Source organism: Vombatus ursinus, unplaced genomic scaffold (genome assembly GCF_900497805.2).
Source record: "Vombatus ursinus unplaced genomic scaffold, bare-nosed wombat genome assembly UNPS02014807.1, whole genome shotgun sequence".
In the NCBI taxonomy this organism is placed as follows: domain Eukaryota; kingdom Metazoa; phylum Chordata; class Mammalia; order Diprotodontia; family Vombatidae; genus Vombatus; species Vombatus ursinus.
This window is the reverse complement of record NW_020954585.1, coordinates 63,105,265-63,130,199: the sequence shown is the minus strand read 5'-3', so window position 1 is coordinate 63,130,199 and position 24,935 is coordinate 63,105,265. Positions and strand designations below refer to the sequence as shown.

At 35.5% G+C, this 24,935-nt stretch overlaps 1 protein-coding gene across 2 annotated transcripts in view; it reads left to right on the top strand.

Annotated features, from left to right (window-relative positions):
* LOC114052277 (UPF0505 protein C16orf62) overlaps window positions 1-24,935 on the top strand; it is a 119,341-nt gene that overhangs the window by 2,597 nt on the left and 91,809 nt on the right. For both annotated transcript variants that reach the window (XM_027874815.1, XM_027874816.1), the window contains exons 2-9: window positions 6,463-6,562; window positions 7,133-7,300; window positions 11,763-11,885; window positions 12,576-12,600; window positions 13,969-14,045; window positions 16,238-16,366; window positions 22,574-22,658; window positions 24,786-24,845. In XM_027874815.1, the coding sequence (XP_027730616.1) occupies window positions 6,463-6,562; window positions 7,133-7,300; window positions 11,763-11,885; window positions 12,576-12,600; window positions 13,969-14,045; window positions 16,238-16,366; window positions 22,574-22,658; window positions 24,786-24,845 (767 nt within the window). The remainder of the gene's footprint in view (window positions 1-6,462; window positions 6,563-7,132; window positions 7,301-11,762; window positions 11,886-12,575; window positions 12,601-13,968; window positions 14,046-16,237; window positions 16,367-22,573; window positions 22,659-24,785; window positions 24,846-24,935) is intronic.

The following is a 24,935-nucleotide window of genomic DNA, read 5'->3' as shown; positions in this document are numbered from 1 at the left end:
ATGTAAAATGCTTTGCAAACCTTAATATGTTATGTAAATGCTTGCTATTATGACATGATACAGGAGCAGATGTGCCCTAAGTACTATCTAAATCACAGGTGAAATTCTCATCCATTGTTACCAAAACTTTTCAGGGGTCAAGTCATTAGCTCAGATAAATCAGGGAGAACTATAGAAAGATTAGACTCTTTAAAAAAGTTATATATATGTATGTATATATGCATACACAGCAATGTATATGTATTTTTAACAAGAGAATTATTTTATTATATTTATTTTATATTAATTTTACAAATAAATATAGTTTTATATTTATTTATAGTTATTCCTAAAGCACAGGTTTTACCATGTCACTCCCTGCTCAATAAACTCTGGTTGCTCCTTATTACCTCTAGGATCTAGTATAAATACACTTGGCATTTAAAGCCCTTCACAATCTGGCTCTAGCATTTATTCCAGGTTTATTACAAACTGCTCACTTTCAGTCACTCTCAGGTAGCTGAACTGGCCGTCTTATTGTTTCTTAAACGTGGTATTCCATCTACATGTTTTTGCACAGCCTTTCTCTTATTCAAAATGTACTTCCTCTCTCCCTTAGCATTTGAGCTGCCTTCAAAGCTCTGCTCAAACATCGGTTCCTTATATATACTTTTCAGTTATCAACATTTATTTTTTTTCTCTTTCCCACTTCTGCCCCCATCCACTTTAAAAAAAAAAAAAGAGAAGGGGCAGCCGGCCCTGAAGTCAGGAGGACCTGAGTTCAAATCCGGCCTCAGACCAAACACTGGACACTTACTAGCTGTGTGACCCTGGGCAAGTCACTTAACCCCAATTGCCTAAAAAAAATAAATAGAATAAAATAAAGGAAAGACTAGATTCTTAAGGGTAGTGTTATGTGGCTATCTTTAAAATAAAGTCCACAAAAAACCAACAAATCTCAACAATAACGGTAGGAGGGATGGATAAAAAGGTTTGTCTAAGGAAAAGGTCACTTGAGATATTTTTCTACTAACTACTACTGTTTGTTAGTAGATTTAAATAGCTCAATTTTGAGGAAATAAAGAGTAAACTGAATAAGCCATAATAGAGCCTGTGCATCCATAGTTTCTTATAAAAAACAGCAATTTAAAATAGGAAGCCAGGTTTTTAACACAAGAGACATTGATAGGTAAGATGTAGTAGCATTTCTTTTGTCAGCTGCCTAGTGTCCATGCAAACTTTTATATATTCAGCTATCCCGTAGAGGGTGCTGTTTAAATTTACAAAAAGCAAGTTTAACCTCTGCAATGATAAGAAATATTTATATTTTCCAGTAGTAAAAATACTACATTAGTAGAGCAAAACTGAGAAAACAAGGGAAGAAATGACAGCCAATAATAGTGAAAGCTATAGGCGACAATTCAAGAACCACATATTTCTCATAGGAGAAATAAGGCAAACACAACCAGCCATATTCCACTTCTGAAAAATCTTTCCCAGAAAGGAAATATTTCATAAAATACTTTTGGAAGTTTGATCTTAGCTTTTTAAAAAAACGTTTTATTTTTCCCTAATTCATGTAAAAACAATTTTTAACATTCACTTTAAAAAATTTTTTGAGTTCCAAATTCTCTCCCTTCCTTCCTTTATGGAAGGAAACTCCAACCAAAAAAAAAAGAAAGAAAAAGTGAAAAATAGTGTGCTTTGGTCTCTGTTCAGACTCTATCAATTCTTTCTCTGGAGGTGGATAGCATTTTTTATCATGAGTCCTCTGAGATTTTCTTAAATCATTATGTTGCTGAGAATAGCTAAGTCATTCACAGTTGTTCATTGTACAATATTGCTGTTACTGTGTACAATATTCTTCTGCTTCTGCTCACTTCACTGTTCAGTCAGTTCATGTAAGTCCAGGCTTTTCTGAAATCATTCTCCTCTATTTTTATATTGGCTTTTTTTTTTTTTAAAGAAGAAACTTAGCTTTTATGACTCTCAGAAGGACAGAGAATTTTAAAGACTTGTTGGAAGAAATGTATCCAAGAGGAGGCTACAATGATTTGGGAAAGTTGTAGCCTCCTCTTGGATACATTTAGAAGATTGCTCTTTTTTTCCTGATGCAAAATAGCTATGTTTCATTAGATTGTATGTAAAATCACTCACTATACAGTACTGCTATTTTAATATAATGTTTACACAGATGTTGATTATTGTAGGACAAAACGTTTGAGGGAGGAAAGAACACAAATTCAGCTTTAGGTCAGACATGTCTTTCTGCTTTTATACAGTCTACTTCACAAATTGCTGACTGAATATTGTATATAGTTTAGTGCTTTAGCTTTGGGGTTTCAGATGGAGAACTGGCTTCAGAGTTAAAGCCAGACCTTGGTTCAGTTGCCCCTTTGGTCACACATTTTCTATATGACTCTGGGGGCAAACTCCTTCATCTCTCAGTGACCTGAGGGAACTCCCTGACATTAGAGATATCACATAGAAGGGCACATTCTGCATTGCTAGAGGATGCTCCTCACCAGGAGTTCTCTGCACTGATGAAATAATAAAGAATACATTCAATAATTAAAAAGTAGTCAAAAGTCAGCCTTTGGGGGAAAACTCGTCAGCAGATGTTTTGTTGAATTGATTGGCCAATATGAAACTTTTAAAACTCCTACTATGTGCAGAGCAATGTGCTAAGCCATCAGTTTATCGTTTCAGTGTTTTCCCTAACCTTGGGGATTGTTTTATCATCTGTAAAAAAAAAAATTTCTAAGGGAACAATAATCAGTGAATCGACATTTTCCAAAGTATAATAATGTGTGCTATATAATGACTACCAAATACTAGCTCACATTTATATAACTCTTAACATCTGTATTATCTCATTTAATCCTCTTAGAGGCAATGTGACCTTATGGATAGAGAACCTGGCCAGAGAACCAGGAAGACCTGGGTTGCAGTCCTACTTTTGAGCAATAGCTGTGACTCTGCCTAATCACTTGATCTCTTATTGCCGTAGGCAACTCTCTAAGACCTTCATTGATTGAGAGTTTCCTTATCTATACCTATGTGCAAGGGTAGGCATTATTTTTAATACTCATCTTGCACATGAAGAAACTGAGACCCAAAAGTTTAGTGCAGGGTCACACAGCTAGTAAGTCTTTGAGGTGGGATTTGAACCCAGATCTTCTTACTCCAAGTCCACTAGTCAATCTGTCACATCACACTGTCTCTCTTCTACTGAATTACATTCTATTTTTAGGCATTTTCTTCTCCCTTGCACTCTGTTACCCAACCTAGCTCTGGTGCTTGCTCTTGCAAGTTCTCATTTTCTAGTTTGAGTTCCAGATCAAGCAAATGCACTCTGATACATTAACCAGAGTTAGGTTCACATATTTGCTCTTTTTTTTCCTGTCTTTTTCTAGCTTCTTCTTAAAGTTATTCATGTACGTTTTAGCACCTTTCTGTTCCTTTGACCAATGCTGGTTGGCACTTTCTCTTCATTTTAAAGTTGTAAAGAATTGGTAGAGAGAGTTTCCTCAGGAGGGAGTTCCCTATACTAGTGACCTTCCCTTTCTTTTCCTGTTAAATTTCTTTAGAAATAACATCTAAATGTGCTATGTAAGGGGATGATTCTATGCCCCATTTCATTTAGGAAAATAAATAGCATAATCTCTATGAAATGATGAAGGACACAATGATGACTATGACCTGTCAAAGAATTTGGGTATGTGTTTCTACAAAAACTAATGAATGAACTAATGAAAAAGATGGTAGATCGAAGAGAGAGGAGAATGGACCACAATAACATTCAAAGGGCTACAGCTTTAGGGGGAAAACAGGAAATTAGAGATTAAGAAAACAAAAAGGACATTTTGGTATGCCTTTTGGGTTTTATTCTCTTTCCTTGGCCTGAGGTGTTTCAGGAATCTCCAGTTGTGAAATGCTGGAGTTTATGGCTGAGGATTTTGCTTCTTTTCAGTACTTAGATGAAAAGAAATAGACTTCTTTGTTGGTTTAGGTGTTAGCTTAAAGTCAGAACTGTCAAGGATTCTGTCAAGGATCCATACCACCTTTCTCTGAATGTAGACAGCATTTTCCATCTTGATTCCTTTGGAACTGTCTTGGATCATTGTATTGCTGAGAAGAACTAAGTCAATCATAGCTGATCATGGCATAATGTTGCTGTTACTGTGTACAATGTTCTCCTGGTTCTGCTCACTTCACTTTGCATCAGTGCATGTAAGTCTTTACAGGTCTGGTGATTCTGTGACTGTAGTTAGATTTTAAATTTATGTATAGATTTATACTTATTTTGACATTTAGCTATTAAGCATCTATACAATAGTTTCTGATTTTAAAGAAGGCTATTGAGTTGTCAGGGGAGATGTTCAAAAATAACACATTAAGATTTCCCAGTCGTGAGTCACTTATTTTATTTTTCACTTGTCTCCTTCAGAGTATAAATCCATTGAGTAGGAGCTAGGAGTGAATGTATGTGTATGTCTATGTTCCCATGAAAAAAGAAGGCAGTTTAGTAGCTTTATTGTCAAGAAGTAGAAATCAAAAATGGTCAAAGGATATGAACAGGCAGTTTTCAAATGAAGAAATCAAAGCTATCAATAGTCATATGAAAAAATGTTCTAAATCACTATTGATGAGAGAAATGCAAATTAAAACAACTTTGAGGCACCATCTCACACCTACCAGATTGGCTAATATGACAGACAGAAAAGAAAAATGATAAATGTTGGAGAGGATGTGGGAAAGTTAGGATACTAATGGATATTTGGTGAAGTTGTGAACTTATCCAACCATTGTGGAGAGCAATATAGAACTATGTTCAAAGGGCAATCAAACTGTGCATACCCTCTGATCCAGCAATACCACTACTAGGTCTGTATCCCAAAAAGATCATAAAAAAGGGAAAGAAAATTAAAAAAATAGAAAAATATGCACAAAAATATTTATAGCAGCTCTTTTTGTGGTTGCAAAGAATTGGAAATTGAGGAGATGCTGATCAATTGGGGAATGGCTAAACAAGTTGTGGTACTGTTGTGCTATAAGAAATGATGAGCAGGTGGATTTTAGAAAAACCTGTAAAGACTTACATGTACTGATGTACATGTGATGTACAAGTGAGCAGAAGCAGGAGAACATTGTACACAGTAACAGCAACATTATGCCATGATCAGCTATGATTGACTTAGCTCTTCTCAGCAATACAATAATCCAAGACAGTTCCAAAGGCATCATGATGGAAAATACTGTCCACGTCCAGAGAAAGAACTGATGGAGTCTCAATGCAGATCGAAGTATACCAATTTCACTTTTTTTTGTGTGTGTGTATTTTTTTTTCCTTTTGGTCTGCTGCTTCTTTTACAACATGACTCATATGGAAATGTTTTGCATGATTGTACATATATAACCTATATCAAATTGCTTATTACCATTTTAGGGAGGGGGGAGAGAGAAAAATTTGGAATTCAGTTTTAAAAAATGAATGTTAAAATTGTCTTTATATGTAATTGGAAAAAATAAAATACTTTTAAGAAACAGGGAAAAAAGAAGTAGAAATCAAACCCTGGTTGCTTTAGGACTGTTAGAGTGAGCTGTTTTCATTATTTTGAGAAGATATTTCTGAGTATTTAATCTGCTTTACTTTTTAATCTTATGTCTTTTCTTATTGTTAAAGAAAGTAAATATGTACAGATTCTGTGTACTTCCTCCATCTTCATCGTGGAGTCTTAGAGAATGGCATGAGGTACAAAGAGGTTAAGTGACTTGCCTGTTGTTACAAAGTGTTAGAAGTGATTTTTGAATCTCTGTCTTCTGTGCTCCAAGTCCAGCATTCTCTCTACTACACTGTGCTGCCTTATTAAAAGAATGAACCAGATTGAAAAATAAAAGTGTTTATGGAAAAATTTGAGGTTGTGGTTGTATGTTTTTGCATCTTATAAGTTACTTATGAGTTTATCTTTTAATCACTATTAAATGCAATGTTTGATATTATGAAAATTCTCCACAAAAGCTTTTTGTTTTACTGTTAAGCCCAGAAGAGTACCTTTCAATTCTTAGAAACCTGCTATAGTTTTAAAAAAAAATAAACTATCTTTTTTTTTTAAATTTAGGGATGTTACATAATTTGTGCTATTGTAAGGAATTCATTTGCTGCTCATTTTTCTTTAAACTATTTTTGGTAAATGGAAAATTCATAGGAATAAGGTCATTTGATACTTTAGGCTAGAGAGCTAAAAACTCTGTAAGGTTGGTACTATTTTAGACAAACTAATAATCAGCTTTTTGGTCATGAAGGGGACATTTCTCTTCTGGCCTCACTTTCCCTATTTATAAAATGAGAGGATTAAGATAGATGATCTCTGAGGTCTCTTCCAGGTGTAATATCTTGTGATTCTAATTAGCTCAGCAAGAAGTGTTTTTTTACATGGGCTTTTATTAACTGCTTGGTTTATGCATACATGTATTTAACAGGCATTCAAGGCAGAGAAACTACAAAACTGAATTTGAATCATGTAGTTTAGAGGCTATACCCTTGGACTTTGGAGATTATCATCCACTGAAACCTATAACTGTAAGTTTGTTATGTATGACATTCTCATTGACTGAAATTACTGGTTGCTATCTTCCTTTATCTTTTCCTGTTTATCACTGGAAGTTGGTCATGTCACTGGTATTTCTGTGTTCTTTGACTTTTATTTTGTTGCTTATGTTGCTGACAACTATTATTTCCTTTCATATTAATGGAATTAACTTGAACATTTGATTTATTGCAGGGGTGGAGGAGGGATGAATCTAGTTTATTTTTGCTTTCTCCAATTAGAAAAGAAAGATCGTGCACGGTTAAGGCCTTGTCTCAAGTAAGGAACTTTTTCTGTAGCTGTTTTCAAAATGGAACCTCACTTACCATGTCCCATATGGACATGCTGCTTTAAAAATATCTGTGAGAATATGAGATGACTTGTGGAGGAAGTAGCTGGTGTAGTATACTCTGGGCAGGGTGTTCATTATTAACAAAAACAATGTCAGACTTAAAATAAATAAGCTAGTACAACTGAGTCATCTATTCATAAGAGAAAATTCTAAAGTCATTTTGTTGTTTGATTAGGAAGAATAGTAAAATCTCTTTAACGTTTTCCCACAGGTCACAGAATCAAAAACCAAGAAAATGGGGAGGAAAGGAAGTACTTCTTCTACTTCTTCTTCTTCCTCAAGCTCAATGGTGGACCCCTTGAGCAGTGTTCTTGATGGTACTGATCCACTCTCCATGTTTGCAGCAACATCAGATCCAATGACTGCCACATCTAATATGGTAATGGAATGTTCTTTTTTTAATCAAGGAAGGAGTTCTTTTATGTTGTCATTTCTCCATTTTTAGGAAATACTTTTATATGAAAAAAGTAATTATTGCCTTAACATCATGGTATCAAATCAGAGAAAGTGCTTTTATAAACTTTAAATCACCATGTAAATTCAACAAGCAAGTCAGCAAGCAAGTACCTACTATGTACCTGGCACTATGCTAAGTGCTTGGGATACAGAGAAAGGTAAAACACAATCCCTTCTCTCTAGGAGCTCATAGTCAAATGGGGAAGACAATATGTGAACAACTGAGTGTATACAAGATATGGAGAAGGCAAATTGGAGGTAAGCTCAGAGAGAAAGCGCTAGCACTGAGGGGGCCTAGGAAAGACCTTTTGTAGAAAGTGAACCCTTTTCCTCTTTCTTTGATCTCTTTGTCCATTTACAGTGGACTTTTGCCCACTTTTGTATCCAACATTCATAGTATGACAGACAGACAGTGAAAAGAAACAAAGTGAGGAGATAGAGTGACTTGTTTAGAGAACACGTCACTGTTGCTGGATTGTAGAGTACAGGGAAACTGTTACAGTGTAAGAAGATTGGGAAACATAGAAAAGGGCTTGAAAATCAAAGATTTTATATTTGATCCTGGAGGTAACAGGGGTTTACAGGATAGGAGTTTATTGAATAGGAGGGCGATATAGTCAGACCTGAATTTTAGAATGATTACTTTTGCAGCAGAGTGGAGGATATACCAAATAGGGGATAAACTTGAGGCAGTGAGACAACCAGAAAGTTACTGAAATTGTATAGATATAAAGTGATGAAGGTTTCTATCAGGGTGGCAGCTGTGTCGGAGGAGGGAAGGGAATGTATAGGAGAGGTGTCGTGAAGGTAGAAATAATAATTCATAACGAATTGGATATGGGGCTACTTTCTCCTACAAGAGAGTGAATTGTCAGTAACACTGAGATTGTAAGCCTATATGACTGGGAAGATTGTGGCACCCTTAACAGTAATAGGAAAGTTAAGAAGAGAGGAGGTTTTGGAAGAAAGATAAGTCCTGTTTGGGGCATGTCAAGTTTGGGATGTCTATGGGACATCCAGTTGAAGGTGTTCAATAGATAATTGGAGATGTAAGACAAGAGGTCAACTGAGAGGTTAGGACTGGATCTATGTCTGTATGGAGATGATAATTGAATGGGAGGGGGGGAAATGAGATCACTAATCAAGATGGCATAGAGTAAAAAGAGTAGAGGGCCAAGGACAGAGCCTTGGGGAATCACCCATGGTTGGAGGGAGTGACCTGGATGAAGATCTATTGAAGGAGACTGAGAACAGAGTAGGAGGAGAATCAGGAGAGGGCAGTGTTATGAAAACTTAGAGAGAAGGGAATATCATTGGCAATTAAAAGACTAAAGGTAATTTTGGAAAGATTAGTTTCAGTTGAATGATAAGGGAACCAGATCAAAGAGAATTTAGAAGAGAGTGAAAGGAGTAGAAGTAGAGACTTGATAAAGGAGGCAATCTTCTGGAGGAAATAGGATGGAATGGGTCTTCCTTAAAATAATAAATAGCATCTACCTAAAACCTTTAGCAAGCATCATATGTAATGGGGACAAGCTGGAAGCATTTCCAGTAAGATCGGGAGTGAATGTCCATTATCACCACTGTTGTCCAATATCATAATGGAAACGTTAACTTTAGCAATAAGAGAAGAAAAAAGAAATTGAAGGTATTACAATAGGCAAAGAAGAAACAAAGCTATCTTTGCAGATGACATGATGATATACTTAGAGAATCCTAGAGAATCAAGTAAAAAACTAGTTGAAATAAACAACTTTAGCAAACTTGCAGACTATAAAATAAACCCACATAAATCATCAGCATTTCTATGTATTACCAACAAAGTCCAACAGTAAGAGATAGAAAGAGAAATCCCATTTAAACTTACTGTAGACATTATAAAATATTTAGGAGTCTACCTCCCGAAACAAACCCAGGAATTATATCAACACAGTTATAAAACACTTTTCTCACAAATAAAGTCAGATCTAAATAATTGGAAAAATATCAGTTGCTCATGGGTAGGCCGAGCTAATATAATTAAAAATGACAATTCTACCTAAGCTAAATTACTTATTCAGTGCCATACGAATCAAACTACCAAAAAATTATTTTATAGAGTTAGAAAAAAATAATAACAAGATTCATTTGAAAGAACAAAAGGTCCAGAATATCAAGGGAACTAATGAAAAGAAATGCAGGGTAAGGTGGCCTAGCCATTCCAGATCTTAAATTATATTACAAAGCAGCAATCATCAAAACTGCTTGGTACTGGCTAAGAAATAGAGTGGGGGATCAGTGGAATAGGTTAAGTATGCAGGACACAGTAGTCAGTGACTATAGTAATCTATTATTTGATAAACCCAAAGACCCCAGCTTCTGGGATAAGAACCTATTATTTGACAAAAACTGCTGGGAAAACTGGAAAAGAATATGACAGAAACTAGGCATAGATCAAAATCTCACACCATATACCCAAATAAAGTCAAAATGGGTTCATGATTTAGATATAAAGGCTGATACTGTAAGCAAACTGGGAGAGGAAGGAATAGTTTACCTATCAGATTTATGGAGAATGGAAGAATTCATGACCAAATATGAGATAGAGAACATTACGAAAAGCAAAATGGATAACTTTGATTACATTAAATTGAAAAGTTTTTGCACAAAGCCAATGCAACCAAGATTAGAAGGAAAGTAGAAAACTGGGAAAGAATTTTTACAACCAGGTTCCCTGATAAGGGCCTCATTTCTAAAATATATAGAGAATGAAGTCAAATTTATAAAAATACAAGTCATTCCCCAATTGATAAATGGTCAAAGGATATGAACAGGCAGTTCTCAGATGAAGAAATTAAAGCCATCTAATAGTCATATGAAAAAATGCTCTAAATTACTATTCATTAGAGAAATGCAAATCAGAACAACTCTGAGGTACCACATCACCCCTATCAGATTGGCCAAGATGACAAAACAAGAAAATGATAAATGTTGGAGAAGATGTGGGAAAATTGGAACACTAATGCATTGTTGGTGGACTTGTAAAATGATCCAACCATTTTGGAGAGTAATTTGGAACTATGCCCAAAGAGCTATAAAAATGTGCATACCCTTTGACCCAGCAATAGCACTTCTAGGGCTGTATCCCAAAGAGATCATACAAATGGGAAAAGGACCCACATGTACAAAAATATTTATAGCAGCTCTTTTTGTGGTGGCAAAGAATTGGAAATTGAGAGGATGCCTATCAATTGGGGAATGGCTGAAGAAGTTGTGGTATATGAATGTAATGGAATACTATTGTGCCATAAGAAATAATGAGCAGATGGACTTCAGAAAAACCTGGAAAGACTTGTATGGCATGATGCTGAGTGAAGTGAGCAGAACCAGGGGAAGGTTGAACACAGTAACAGCCGCGTTGTGTGATGACTAACATTGATAGACTTAACCCTTCTCAGCAATGCAAGGATCTAAGACATCTCCAAAGGTCTCATGATGGAAAATGCTATACACATCCAAAGAAAGAAATATGGAGTTTGAATGCAGGTCAAAGCATACTATTTGCTTTTTTTTTTCTTCTGTTGTGTTTTGTTTCCTTGTTCTGGTGGTTCCTCCTATTGGTTCTAATTCTTCCTTACAACATCACTAATGTGAAAATATGTTTAATAGGAATGTATATGTATAAACTATATCAGATTGTGTGTCATCTTGGAGAGGGTGGTGGGGAGGGAGGGGGAGAAAAATTTTAAACTCAAAAGCATATGGAAGTGATTGTTGATAAATCAAAATAAATTAATTTTTAAAAAGCTAATTTATTGAACGATACACAAGACAACAATCAAAAATAGGTTATAAACCAATTAACATTTTTCATTATTTAGAGTAATCACTTTAAAAAATATTTTCAGTTTCAAATTCTTTCCCTCCTTCCTTTCCTTACCCATTGAGAAGGCAAGAAATACAATACCCATTATGTGTATGAAGTCATAGAAGACATGTTTTCAGATTAGCCATGTTGTAAACAACAACAAAAAAAAAATGCAAGAAAAATAAAGTGGAAAAAATATGCTTCAGTCTGTATTTAGAATTCATCAGTTCTTTCTCTGGAGGTGAATAGTATTTTTCATCATGAGTCCTTTGGAATTGTCATGGATCATAATATTGATCAGAGTAGCTAAGTCTTTCACAGTTGATTATTGTTCTGATATTGCTGTTACTATGTACAATGTTCTGGTTCTGCTCATTTCTCTCTGTATCAGTTCATATAAGTCTAGGAGTATTCTTTTGCAGAACAAAGCATAAACTGCCTACTTGGTAGGACCCTTGGAAGGTCATGGGGTTGTTTTTTGTTTGTTTTTGAGTTTTATCTGTTGCTATTGAGTCCTTTGTGCCTTTCTTATCTGTAGGATAGCTCAAGAAAGAAACGAGATAGAGATGATAATTCCACCATAGGAACTGATTTTGAACCTTGGTCAAGCAAACGTGGTGATATCCTTGCCAGATACACAACAACAGAAAAACTTTCTATTGTAAGTTGCCTAATCCTTTTTGTCTCAATGTAGTCTCAGGATTTTAGACTTCTTTCTCCTTATTATGTTTGGGCTCTTCTAAGTTTGTTATGTCATTAGTGTTAGAATTTTGGAGAGAAGGTGCAGATCAGGTCTTCTAGAACCTCATTATCACAAAGCAGTGGCAGAGTATAGAAAACAATTGTAGAATTTTCCCCTTTTTTTTTTTTTTTTTTTTGGCAGTTGGGGTTAAGTGACTTGCCCAGAGTCATGCAGCTAGTAAGTGTCAAGTGTTTGGTCTGAGGCCGGATTTGAACTCAGGTCCTCCTGACTTCAGAGCCGGTGCTCTATCCACTGCTCCACCTAGCTGCCCCCAGAATTTTTCCATTTATTGACCTACTTTGACTCCTCAGTTCCCTTGAAATTTGCTCTTTTGGCAGTTAATTTTTTTTTCACCTTTGAATAAATGTTCATCATGTTTTATTTATTTTATTATTCATTTATTATTATATTTTATTTATGCATCATATTGCTCCTTAGAACTGGCTTGCTAATAGGTTTCAGTCTTTTGTGATTTCTGCTTGAGGGTGTTGTAAAGGGGTTGCTTGGTCAGATACTTAACTCTGTGGCTTTAGACATCCCTTTTGACTCAGATTCTATGGTTCCATAATTGTAAAATCTTCATTATAACAACATGTTATTTCTCTACAGAATCTGTTTATGGGATCTGAGAAAGGTAAGTTAGTTACAAATTTCTTGATTGGTGAACTGTTATTCTGTTGGATTGAGGGACAGTATTACAAAAGAAACAGATTTTATCCTTTAACTTGTGTGCTCTCTTAATTTGTTAGATCACTCTACATATAGTAGACATTTGTACAGTAATTATTGATTGAATGAATGGTTAGGTACTTAATAAATGCTTGCTGTTGACTTATCAAATATTTTAAATAAAATTTTGTTTTTAAAAAATAAACAAGCATTTCTTTTCACTCTTTAATGACCCTTACCCCTGGGAAAAAAATAAAGAAAATATAAGATGCTATTTGAATTCTAAATTATTTCATAGGCCATGCATGAAGGAGCAGCTCCCCAGTTTATTTATTTAATCCTGAAATTCTAACATTTAATTTAATTCTACAAGCATTCATTAGACACCTACTAGATGGCTGACACATTGCTTGGCCCTAGGGATTTATAAACATAGCCACGAACCTCAAGGCTGGGGGGGAAGGTGGTTCTTTCTGGTTTAAGACTTTTTTCCTTTTAGAAAATGCCAGTAATCATGTGAGTGATAACTTTTCTGATTGGTTTTACCTATCATTTGTCTCTTAGAATCTGATAAACTCGTTAAGGCAGTTTTGATGAGACTATTGGATTCCTGAGTTGAGGGAGAGGTTTGGGGTCCTGGGAAAGCATAAAAAGGGGGGATTAGGCATGGAAGAGGAGGTCTGGCTTGGGCTGAGCCTGCAGCTACAATCACTTTTCACCATTCAGGGAGACTGAAAGCCGCTACATCTAGTATTGTTGGGCTGAAAAGGTTTGAAAGCCTACTCCCTGTTTTCAAGTAATGTAACTAAACAGGCTTAGTGCCTTGTGCAGTAAATACCCAATGCCCTAAGTATAGAAGGAGCTTAATAAATTTTTGTTGAATGAATAAATCAGTCAATGAAATGGTAGTTTCACTAGGGTAGCAATTTTTGTGTGTGCTCCAAAGGGGACATTTCAATTCACTTTGATTCCTGGAAGTAATCCAAGGTGTAATTTGTGTCATCATTTAGTTTGGTTTTTTTATATGGTGGGTGAGCAAATGATGCACTGCAAAGTTTTATAAATATAAAATTCAGTGGAAGTGTTTGAATGGAATGAAATCAGGTAGGTGGTAAATTCTGATTTTCTCTGTGAAATATTGATTACTTAGGTAAATTGCCCCTAGAGTATTGATTTGTTTTGTTTTTTTGTAAACATTCAGAAATTCTATTATGTTTAATCATAATGCAGCAGAAATTCTTCTATTATAGATGTGGTCTTGGTAGGAAAGAATCCTAAATAATATAAATTTATGAAAATTGAGATCCTAAAACATTGAACTCTGTATGTCTAGGCAAGGCTGCAGCCTCCACGTCTGCAGTGTCCGAGAAAGTCAGGACGAGGCTGGAGGAACTCGATGATCTGGAGGAGGTGAGCTGGTTTGAAGGACTGGCAGTGAGGAAAAGAAAGACATTTTTGTTGATTCTCTATTCTCTCCATTTAGGAACAGTTTCATTTTTCATCTTTTGCTTTCTTCCTGATTTCTCACCTAAGGAGCTCTGTGTAAAGTGTGCGGGTTCTTCTCTAGCACTGATACTGACTAGTAAAAGAGATGCCAAAGCTACATTGAGAAGCTCCTGAGACCTCTAACTTAAGTTTGCTTTAAGGGTTGTGTTCTATCCTCATTGTAATGCATCTGTATACAATAATCTGTGATGTAATCTGACAGTTAGGAGGAAGTTACTGTAGTTGATAATGCCCCTGCATTTTATGTGGAAGTCACATACATATTTTCCTTCCTTTTTTTTTTAAAGGCAATTGGGGTTAAGTGACTTGCCCAGGGTCACCCAGCTAGTAAGTGCCAAGTATTTGGTCTGAGTCCAGATTTGAACTCAGGTCTCACATACACATTTATGTGGCCCCATTTATAGTTACTATTAACCAAGACATGACCACCACGTGGCCTTTGGAATAGAGTATAATGCAGTATACTAATGTAGAAATTAGAAGTCTAGAAGAGTGTATTTAAGACAATCTTCATATCATTTGTCTCAATCAGCTGGCTTTAACTTAGTTGGAGATTTAAGTGGGACCTTTAGCAAGCCTCTTACCTTATTTGTAGAGCCTAGCTCACAGGATTATGAGGATCAAATGAGATCATACAAATGTGGGATGTGTTTTGTCAATATTAAAGTATTTATATAAATATCAACTACTAATTATTTTTAAGAATGTGAAGGTTCTGGCCTGTTATCAAGTGAAATTTATTTGTTCATGTTAATTTTAATTTGGTTTAATGTTCACAATTCATTAAATGGCAATAAGGTCTGCACAAATATTTTGGTAACTTTTGTATGTAAGTTCTATCACAGAATTTTGTACAGTGCCTAATAATCTTACCTTTTTCATGGAATGAATCATTCTAAATGAACTTTTCTCTCAGTGGCTTGATTTTTTTTCATTATGTGTTGTTTTCTTTGTCAATAATCTCTTTAGTTGGCTGTAAAATTGTATGTGCAACGTCTTTGTCATTTTTTTACAGTCTGACACAGCAACCAAAGACAGGCACACTTGGAAGAAGATATTTCTTTGTAGAGCAATATATTCAGGGATTTTGGCAGGGAATCTCTGTGTCTGATGACTCCTATCAACATATGGGCAGCATGGTGTAGTGGAAAGAGCTCTGTATTTGTATTTGAGTACCTGGTTTTAAATCCTGGTGCCCACTACACTCCCCCTCGCCAGGTAGTATATGGCATGGCCTTAGGCAAGTCAGTTTGCCCCTGCGGACCTCAGTATCCTCTTCAGTAAAATGAAGGGGTTAGACCAGGAGTGGGGAACTTGCAGCCTCAAGGCCACATGTGACCTTCTAGGTCCTTGGGTATGGACTTTTGACTGAGTCCAATTTTCACAGAACAAATACTTTTATTAAGGGGATTTATTCTGTGAAGTTTGGATTCAGTCAAAGGGCTGCACTTGAGGACCTAGAGGGCCACATGTATCCTTAAGGCTGCAGGTTCCCTGTCCCTGGATTAGACCAAGTAGTCTCAAATGTCCATTGCATTGCTGAAGTTGAGATCCAGAAGGCAAGAGGTGTTGTCATTTATTAGATTCTTGTAGAAAACTTCCAGATTGCATGTTATTAGATAAATCCACTACTCTCCATTGCTTACTCAACAACCTTGCTATACTATGAAGCACCAAAATAAAAGTAATACAAAATGGAGGTTTTTAATAGTAACTATGCGTTCTCCCTATTTAATAGAACCTGAGTGGCTAGTGAAGAATTTTGAATTTTTTTCTTATCCTACCCCCATCACTTGGGAATATCAACATCCTTTTTAATTTCAGGAACTTTTTATTGAAGGTTTACCTTCAGGTGGTATCACTTTGAGCACGTTTCACTCACATAACCAGTGTAGTTCAGTGTGCTCTTTGAAGAAAATGGAAAGAAACCATGTTGATGAAGAATAAATGCTGTTTAATGGGGAAGGAACATAGGGATGGAAAGAAAGAGAGAACTTCAGAGACCAAAGCTTAGCTAACTGACGTTCTTTCTCTTGGATGATTGTTAGATGCAATTTTGCTTTCTTGGTTACATTTCCCCTATGATTTATTTACAGGGATCTCAAAGAGAGCTACTGAATTTGACTCAACAGGATTACATGAACAGAATTGAAGAGCTCAATCAATCACTAAAGGATGCCTGGGCCTCGGACCAGAAAGTGAAAGCACTAAAAATTGTTATCCAGGTCAGGACTGTGATCCTTAAAGTCTTGTGTAAAAATGACAAAAATAAAAAAATTGCTGAAGTGAATAATAGGACTAAAGGAGACTTTTAAAACATGTCCATTGTTAGTAAGAAAACCTGCTCCCATATGTTTATCTTCTTATTACAATGTCTTCTTTTCCCTTTAAAAAGAGAGACAAGTCAGATAGTGAATGGACTACTCCTAGGGTATAATTGGACACTCTGGGGACATAAACTCATTAAAACCACCAAGATACCATTTAACAAATCTTCTGTTTCTAAAAGTTAATGCTTCTACAATATTTAAAGAGACTCTTACTTATCCATTGCAAGGTGTATTATTGGTTAAGGAAAAAAAGGAGTATATAAGTAGAGTCTTGGGATGAAAATAAATGACTTGTGAGGAGATAGGTTGTAGCTTATAGCAGCAAGAAAATACCAGAGCTCCTAGCATCATTCCCCCCTTTTTTTTCTTTCTTTCAACAAAGTAATGCTCAGATCATTAGCTGATCAATACATCTTCCATCATGAAATTAATAAATTCAAAGTTAGAATGAAATTATATGTAGAAAGGAGCAAATCACTGAGGCATTTCCTATTCTCTGTAGATAAGTTCATTCTTTTACCACCTGTCTTTCATTTTTCCAAGAATTTAAATTGCTCCTTTCAAAATACTATGTAAATCACACTAATAAACACAAAGAATACATAGTAAACCCTCTCTGGATAATAGGCTTTTCAATGTATAGTTTTTTCCATAAGGGGTATTTCCTCAGTTGTTATTTTAAAATATTAGTTATATAAGAAAGGTATTGACTTTCATAAAGCATTGCATTTCCCCCCCGAAACTTCACATTTATGTGATAAGTATGAGTTGAGTATTTAATAGCTTTGATTTCCTATCCAACTTTTTTTTTTGTGAAGCCACATTGGCTTTTGTTGGATATTTGTAGCCAAAAGGTGTATATCCCAGGCAATATCAAGCAGTAAACGTTTATTAAATACTTACTATGTGCTAGGTACTATGCTAAGCACTAGGGATGTAAAAAGAGGGAAAAGAGAGTCCCTGCCATCAAAGAGCTTACAATCTAATGGGGGAGACAACATGCAAACAAATATACACACACACACACACACACACACACACACATATATATATATATATATAGAGAGAGAGAGAGAGAGTAAGCAAGCTGTACACAGAAAAAACAGGAGGTTGTTAACAGAGGGAAGGTACTTAATTAAAAGGGGTTGGGGAAGAAAGGATTTTATTGGGGCCTTAAAGGAAGCCAGGGAGGTCAATAGCTGGAGCAGAGGAGGGAAAGTGTACCAGGCATGGGGAACAGCTAGAGAGAGTGCCTGAAGCAAAGAAATGGAGTGTTTTGTTTGTGAAACAGCCAGGCCACTCTCATTGGATCAAAGAGTAAATGTCATGGAGTAAAATATAAGAGGATTGGAAAGGTAGGAGGGGACTAGGTTATGAAGTTTGAATGCCAAACAAAGCATTTTGTTTTTGCTTCTAGAGGCAATAGAGAACCTCGAGTTTGCTTTAGAAAAATCACTTTGGTGGCTGAATGCAATTTTGTGCTATGTTCTACATTTTTTAATGTTACTGGAATTTTGTTTCAAGTTTTGGGAGATACATTTTGATTTGAATTGAAAGAAATCTTTGAATAACGATGTGCAATCCTGTAAAAAGAAAAACAGACTGATTCATAGGCATGAATGGACCTAGGAATGATAGTACCCTGTCAAAACAATCTTTGTGATTTACACTAGTATGAGTAATTTAAGTAACGTTATTTTTGTAGATATGTTAAAAAAGATTTCCAGGTTGCTATTATTTTTATTTTATAATGTCAACTTTCACCATTATTCAATACTACAGTAATGGTGACTTTTCTTACCTGTTTTTTTTTTTTTTGAGAGATTTAATAGAGTCTGAGATTCTTTGGTTTAGATATTTGAAATCTCATTAAGACGAATCTTTGGATCCTACTGTATATTTTTTGGGGTTTCCAGGACATGTGGCAAACTATAGCTTATATTCTTTCAAAGACTGTTATTATTTTACAAAGTAAATATTATTGAAGGAAGATCATCTCATTCCAAAGATATGTGATATGAATTGCTTGCTGTGTAGTTTAGGTGAAGAAATATCTGAATCAGCAAGTGTTTCTCCAAAATATTTTTATTGGCAAGAACTCCCTGTAGATTTAAGTTCTGCCCCTATTCTAAAACTGACTTTTTAAGCTTTATTTCAAGGAGATTTTATTTCATCTCTTTTTTTCCCAATAAAAGAACAATATAGAAGCTTCTATTAGCTAAACACCTGGTTAATAAGAGTATAAACTTTATTCACTCTTCTTTTTAAGTGTTTCCTTCTTTAGTTGAAGATATAGTCAAGGCAGAATGCTTACTTGGTATGTTGTCTTAGACTTTAGTACTCTTTTTACAGGTTTGATTTTTTTAGTTAATATGTACATCTGAAAGTTTTTTTATAGGTAAGCTTAAAATAGAATCAGGTCAAGAAAAATCATCAAAGTTTATTGATTTTTATCAATCCCACCTTTGGACCATTTTCAGCAAGTTAGTAAGCATTTTTAAGCACTTACTATGTGTCAGGCACTGTGCTAAGCACTGGGGATATAAAGACAAAAACATTCCCTGTCCTCAAGGAGTTGGCATTCTAACGAGTGAGACAGCATATGAATAACTAGGCACTTACAGAGGTCTATATAGAGTATATGGCAGGTAATCTGAGAAAGGAGTACCCTGTTGAGGGACTAACTGGGAAAGGTTTCCTACACAAGCTGGGATTGGAACTAAGCCTTGAGGGAAGGTGGGGAAGCTAAGACGCTAGCTAAGGTGAGAAGGGAAAGCATTTTTGGCATTGTTCTAAGATCTGTTTTTTCCCCCTAAAGCCAAATACAAATTGCTTTAAACATTTATGAAAGGGTAGAAGCTGCAGTAAATAGAGGATAATTTTGTGATGATTGTTTTAAAGCTTTGTATTATCACATGATTGATGGGGAAAGTAAAGAAAGAACTAAACTGAGAATTTATTTAAATTATCTCAGTTTCCCTCAGATTTCTTTTAAGCGCAATGAAAGCTTGTAGGATTGCCATGTTAATGGCATAAGTACAAACAAATGTTCCAGTGATGATGCTTTAGCTATTAAGAAATTTTATTGAGTATTTACTGTGTGCAAGGTTTTATATAGCCATCAGGAATTTTAAAAAATCTTCTGGAATAGATTTTTTAAAGTAGCATAAATAAAAATTTTCATAGAATCTTAAAGTCAGAAGGAGTTTTGGAGGACATTTAGTCCTATTCCACTCATTTTATAAATGAGGAAAGTGAGGCACAAAGAGGTTGGGTGACTTAACAAGGTCATGCAGCCAATTCTTCTTTTGATTTCTCTCTGTTCCTACTATATATCTACTATATGTCCTTCTCCTACTATATATACACCATGCTGCCTTTCACACAAAAAACCACAACATGAAGTTCAGACACAAACTTAAGCTTAGGAGTCTGATGTTTATTACTGAACAGGTAAGATGAGAGAATTTTTGTTATTAAAGTCTAGTTCCTATTGGCCTTAATTATATTTTTTGATATTACTTTGGAATCAAAGTTCCTGAGTATAGCTGTTGGAGAAATTTCAGCTGCGTTTAATTTTAAATCTGCAATTTAAGTTATTTTCATGTTACTTTGATCAAAGGGTAATAATTCATTCCTGAGTGGCTCTTTAAAAGGATAACAGCAGAGTGATCTTGGTGCCGTGTTTTAGAACTGGCAAGTTGTGGTAGTGCAAAGAGTTATCAGAAAAGAGAGATAGGGTTGGTTTTGCTAGCCTTGAATGCACTTGGAAAAACTTTTGAAGTTGGAACATTTATAAAGATGATGATAAAAATGAAGCACCAGCTAACAGGAAAGAGAGCATGCCTAGATGAATAGTAATAATATTGAAAATCCAAATTAACTTGGGAAGGCTTTACAAAACAGATTTATCAACTCATTTATTTTAAGACATGCACTTCTGAAGAAAAATTTTTAGGATAATTTAGGTAGGTTTTGTGAAACTCAAAGCAAAGTGAAAATGTTACCAGGATTCCAGAGACACATGTGTCTCTTCAAAATTTTCAGTGGATCTGTTTTTAAGTGTTCTCTTAACTGTTTTTGTGACATGGTTCCCTTTGGCAGTCTGGTACAGCCTGTGAAACCCTTCCCAGAGTAATGTTTTTACATGCACAAAGTAAGTTATGTAGAATTACAAATAAATTCAATTATATTGAAATAAAAATTTAATTTTTTTTTCCTGTCCAAGTTCATGGGCCAATTGACATTTATCTGTGGACCCTTTGAGAAACCCTAATGGTTTAGGTTCAGAAGGAAGTCAAGCCTTTCAAAGAAGTAGTAGGAAGATGTTGGTGGAAAAAGCCCCAAGGACTTAACAGTTGATTTCTTTAGAAAGAATATAAATCAAAATTTCTTTAAGCCAAATCGTAGTGGCAGAGATAGTGAGCATATATGGCAAAAATTGTGTACTTCAAGTAGACTGTATCTCTAGTAGGCATGTGAGCATGGCAATTTCATACTGCCCTCCTTTTGGATTTAAGACTTTACTTTGGAGTTTTTAATGTTCTCTCTCTGGGGTTTCTGCCAAATCAACTTGGTAATTTGCCTCAAAGGGATAACGTCACCAGGAAAGTGATTCTCAAATGTTTTAAATTTCATAATTCCCTAAGAACTCTCATCACTTAACTCTACTTTTCATGAGTCATTCATATAAACATCCCGAAAAGCCTAATTCACTTTGTCTTTCAGATGCTACTATCACCAAACAGAATCTTGGAGATATGAAATTTATCTCTTTGAGGCTCCCTTCCCCTTAGTTTCTCTACATGCTTCTGGATCTCCTGTCCCTGACTTGGAAAATATTTCTCTAGGGCAGAGACATCAAACTTGTGTCCAGCAAAACTCTTGAATTCAGTCCAAACCAGATTAAAATGTAATTGGGAAATGTTTCACAAAAATAAATAAAAATACAGTGAAACACAGCTAATGTTAATTTGTGGTTTTCTCAGTCGATATGCCGCCTACAGAGATCTGTATGTGTTGGAGTTTGACACCACTGCTCTAGGGTATCGCTGTAATTCTCTTGTGAAAAGAAGTTAACATGTACCCAATAGACCTGAAGGGATAGCAGCAGAATCCTTCTAGTCAGTTTTGTGGATGTGCTTTAGCTATATTATTCTATGTTGTGTGATTATTGTTTATCCTCTGTTAGAATAAATGTCTTAGACATTGAATTTAGAGAATTCATATGTTTTTAGAAAAGACCTTAGAAGTTATCTAGTCCAACATCCTCATTTTATTGATGAGGAAATTGAGACTTATAAAGGCTAAGTGTGCCTAAGGACATGCTGGAGTTAGTGGTAGAACTCAGGTCTCTTGACTCCCAATTTAGTTTTCTTTGTAATTCATCATATTGCTTGAGCCCTCCTCTATTCCCGCAGAGCCCGTCGGGGCAACTTTTAGAGCTTCATCTGGAGCTGGCACTCCCCTAATTGCCCCAGATCTTTGAGCAGTGCTTGGAAGGGCCCAGCTGGAGCTGTTTCCAGGTGGTGTGACTTTTTATCACTCTAGGGCTTGTAGGTCTCCTCCTTAATCTCCCTGCAATTTTTTTTTTAAACTTTTCCCTTCCTGGCAAGACATTGACTTTCTCCACTCCATCCCCACACCTTCTGGGGGCAACTTAGAATCCTCATTCCACTCTGACCTTTAGACCCACTCCCTCCGTTCTCATAGTGGTCGGCCCCCTCTCCAGGTTCCTTATTCTGTGGAACTGATGCTTCAATATGCCCTGAAGATTCCTGGGCCTTGCCATCTTCACTGCAACTCTCTGGGACTTTACATCTATCCTGCAGATGAACCGTCCTATCCTACATGTGTTGTCTCTCCCAATTAGAGTATCTGAGCTCCTTGACAGTGGACTGCCTGGTTTTTCTATTAGCGTCCTCATCACTCAGCAATGTGCTTAGCTCATGATATATGTAATGTTTTTTCATTCATTCATTTTGAAGTATACATTGTACAATGTTGACATCCCTTGCCTAAGTGGTTGTGATGTTTTCCAATACTGAAGAATTCTAAGCCAGATTCTTCATAATGAATGTGTTATTCTTTTTGCTTTCCTAGTGTTCTAAACTTCTTTCTGACACGTCAGTAATCCAGTTCTACCCAAGCAAATTTGTCCTCATCACTGATATACTTGATACTTTTGGTAAGTGCTGGCAAGATCTAGGAAATGTTTTTTTTTAAAAATCATATTATAGGTAAAGTAGATTTGCTCAAAAAGAACTTGTTCTTATTGCCTGTTTCTTTTTGTATTTCATTTAGAGTCCTCTTTTCCCATATTATTTTCTCTTGTCCCCATCCTTTAACTTTGCCTCCTGGACACTTAAATTTTAGGGAGTAGAGAGCTTGATTTGGTGCCTGGCACATAATAGACATTTCATATTTCATGAATGCTACTTGATTAATTGTGTATATAAACATGAAGAAAAGTAAAATGAAGGGTGGAATATGATGGAGAAATTGCAACTCAATTGGATTCAGTGTTGGATCTGCTAATCTCAGCCTCACCAATAGATGGGATTACCAGCACGCACCACCATGCCAGGCCAATGACTTCTTCCTGGTTATCTGTTTCCTTTCTTATCCTAGCTGCTTTGATTTTATTTGTGTAAAATTTAAAATTTTATGTAATCAAAATTGTCTGTTTTGTCTCAGTGATTGTCTTTGTTCTTTGTTTGGTCATGAACTTTTACCTTATCCATAGATTGCACGGGAATTATATATGACTACAACTCCAAAACACTCTTAGCAATTATTCTTAGTAATAAAACTAGCCTTAATAATTAGAAAAATATTAATTGCTAATGGGTAGATGAAAATAGCACAAATGACAATGCTACCTCCTTATTCAATCTACCTACTATTTAATAGGCAGCTAGGTGGTACAGCGGATAGAGCACAAGACTTGGATAAACAAAATGTTCCCTGTTCCCAATGTGTTTACATTTTTTTAAACTAAATTTTTATCAATATTTTTAGTTTTTTATGTTGCCTACGTTTCCCCTATATCCTTAACTTTCCCCCTCCCAGAGAAACCTGCCCATGTAACAAGAATAACAAATTTAAAGAAAAAAGAAGAAATAACAAAAAATCAGTGAAAAAAATCAATACGTTGAAAAACATCTGAAAACATATGCAGTGTTCCACACTCATTGACCCTCTAACCTGTGAAAAGAAGTGGGAGGAGGTGTCTTCTCATACTTCTGTGACTATAAGCTTGTTCTTTGTACTACTTTTATTTTTGATTGTTTTATATTCTTTCCTGTGATAGTGTAATATTGTTTTTCTGGTTGTGCTTACTTTACTGTGTATCAATTTATAGGTCTTCCCATGGTCCTCTATTCATATTGATAATTTTTTACAGTCATATTCCATTACATTCATGACTCACAATTTGTTTAGTTATTCCCCAGTTGATGACCTTCTTTGTTTCCTATTCCTTTCTACTACAAAAAGTGCTACTTAAAAATATTTGGTGTGGATGAGATCCTTTTAAAATGAAATAGTAATTTGTTATAAAGTAGTTAAGAAGTTATTGAAAATATTTTATTTTCTTGACTTGATTATAGTAAGTTATTGGCATTCTTACCTTTTTGGGACTATTAAAAACCAGTTTTTTTGGTGTTTGTTTGTTTTTTTTGGTTAGGCAATGGGGTTAAGTGACTTGCCCAGGGTCACACAGCTAGTAAGTGTTATGTGTCTGAGGCCGGATTTGAACTCAGGTCCTCCTGAATCCAGGGCCGGTGCTCTATCCACTGTGCCACCTAGCTGCCCCTAAAAATCAGTTTTTAAAGTAGTGAGATTTTTTTTTTCTTTGCTTCTGATCTTCACGTATGTATTTTGACTGGGTTCTATAGGAATGACTCCTATACAGTAACATATTTCCTTAGCTTTTCTGTTTTTCTCTAGCCTACCACAACCCAAATTTTAATACTCTTTTATCTTCCTGCTGTTGTCATCTCCAAGTACAATACAGAATATCCATTGAGTAAATGAAGAGTACCAAAGCTCCTTTCAGCCTTGATGTTTTCTGACCTCTGTCCCATAGAAAAGTCAGGGTGCTATTTTATTTGTTGCATGTTGTCTGCAATAAAGTCAAAGATTTACTTTAAATTTTATACTCACTAGGTGGCAGCATGATATAACAAGAAAACATTCAGGAAGCTGATGAAAGGAAACTTTATTTTTATTATTTGTTTGTCAGTTGTATAATGTCTTAATGCCATGTCATTTTCTCCCCCCCTCCCTCGCACTGTCTTCCCCCCCCACCCAGGAAAATTAGTGTACGAGCGAATCTTTTCCATGTGTGTGGACAACCGCAGTGTCTTATCAGGTAATTTCATAGATGGCTGGCTACCTTTGTAATTCTACTGCTTTCATGATTGCATTAATTTGGGGTATACAGTTAGTCTCTTGAACATAT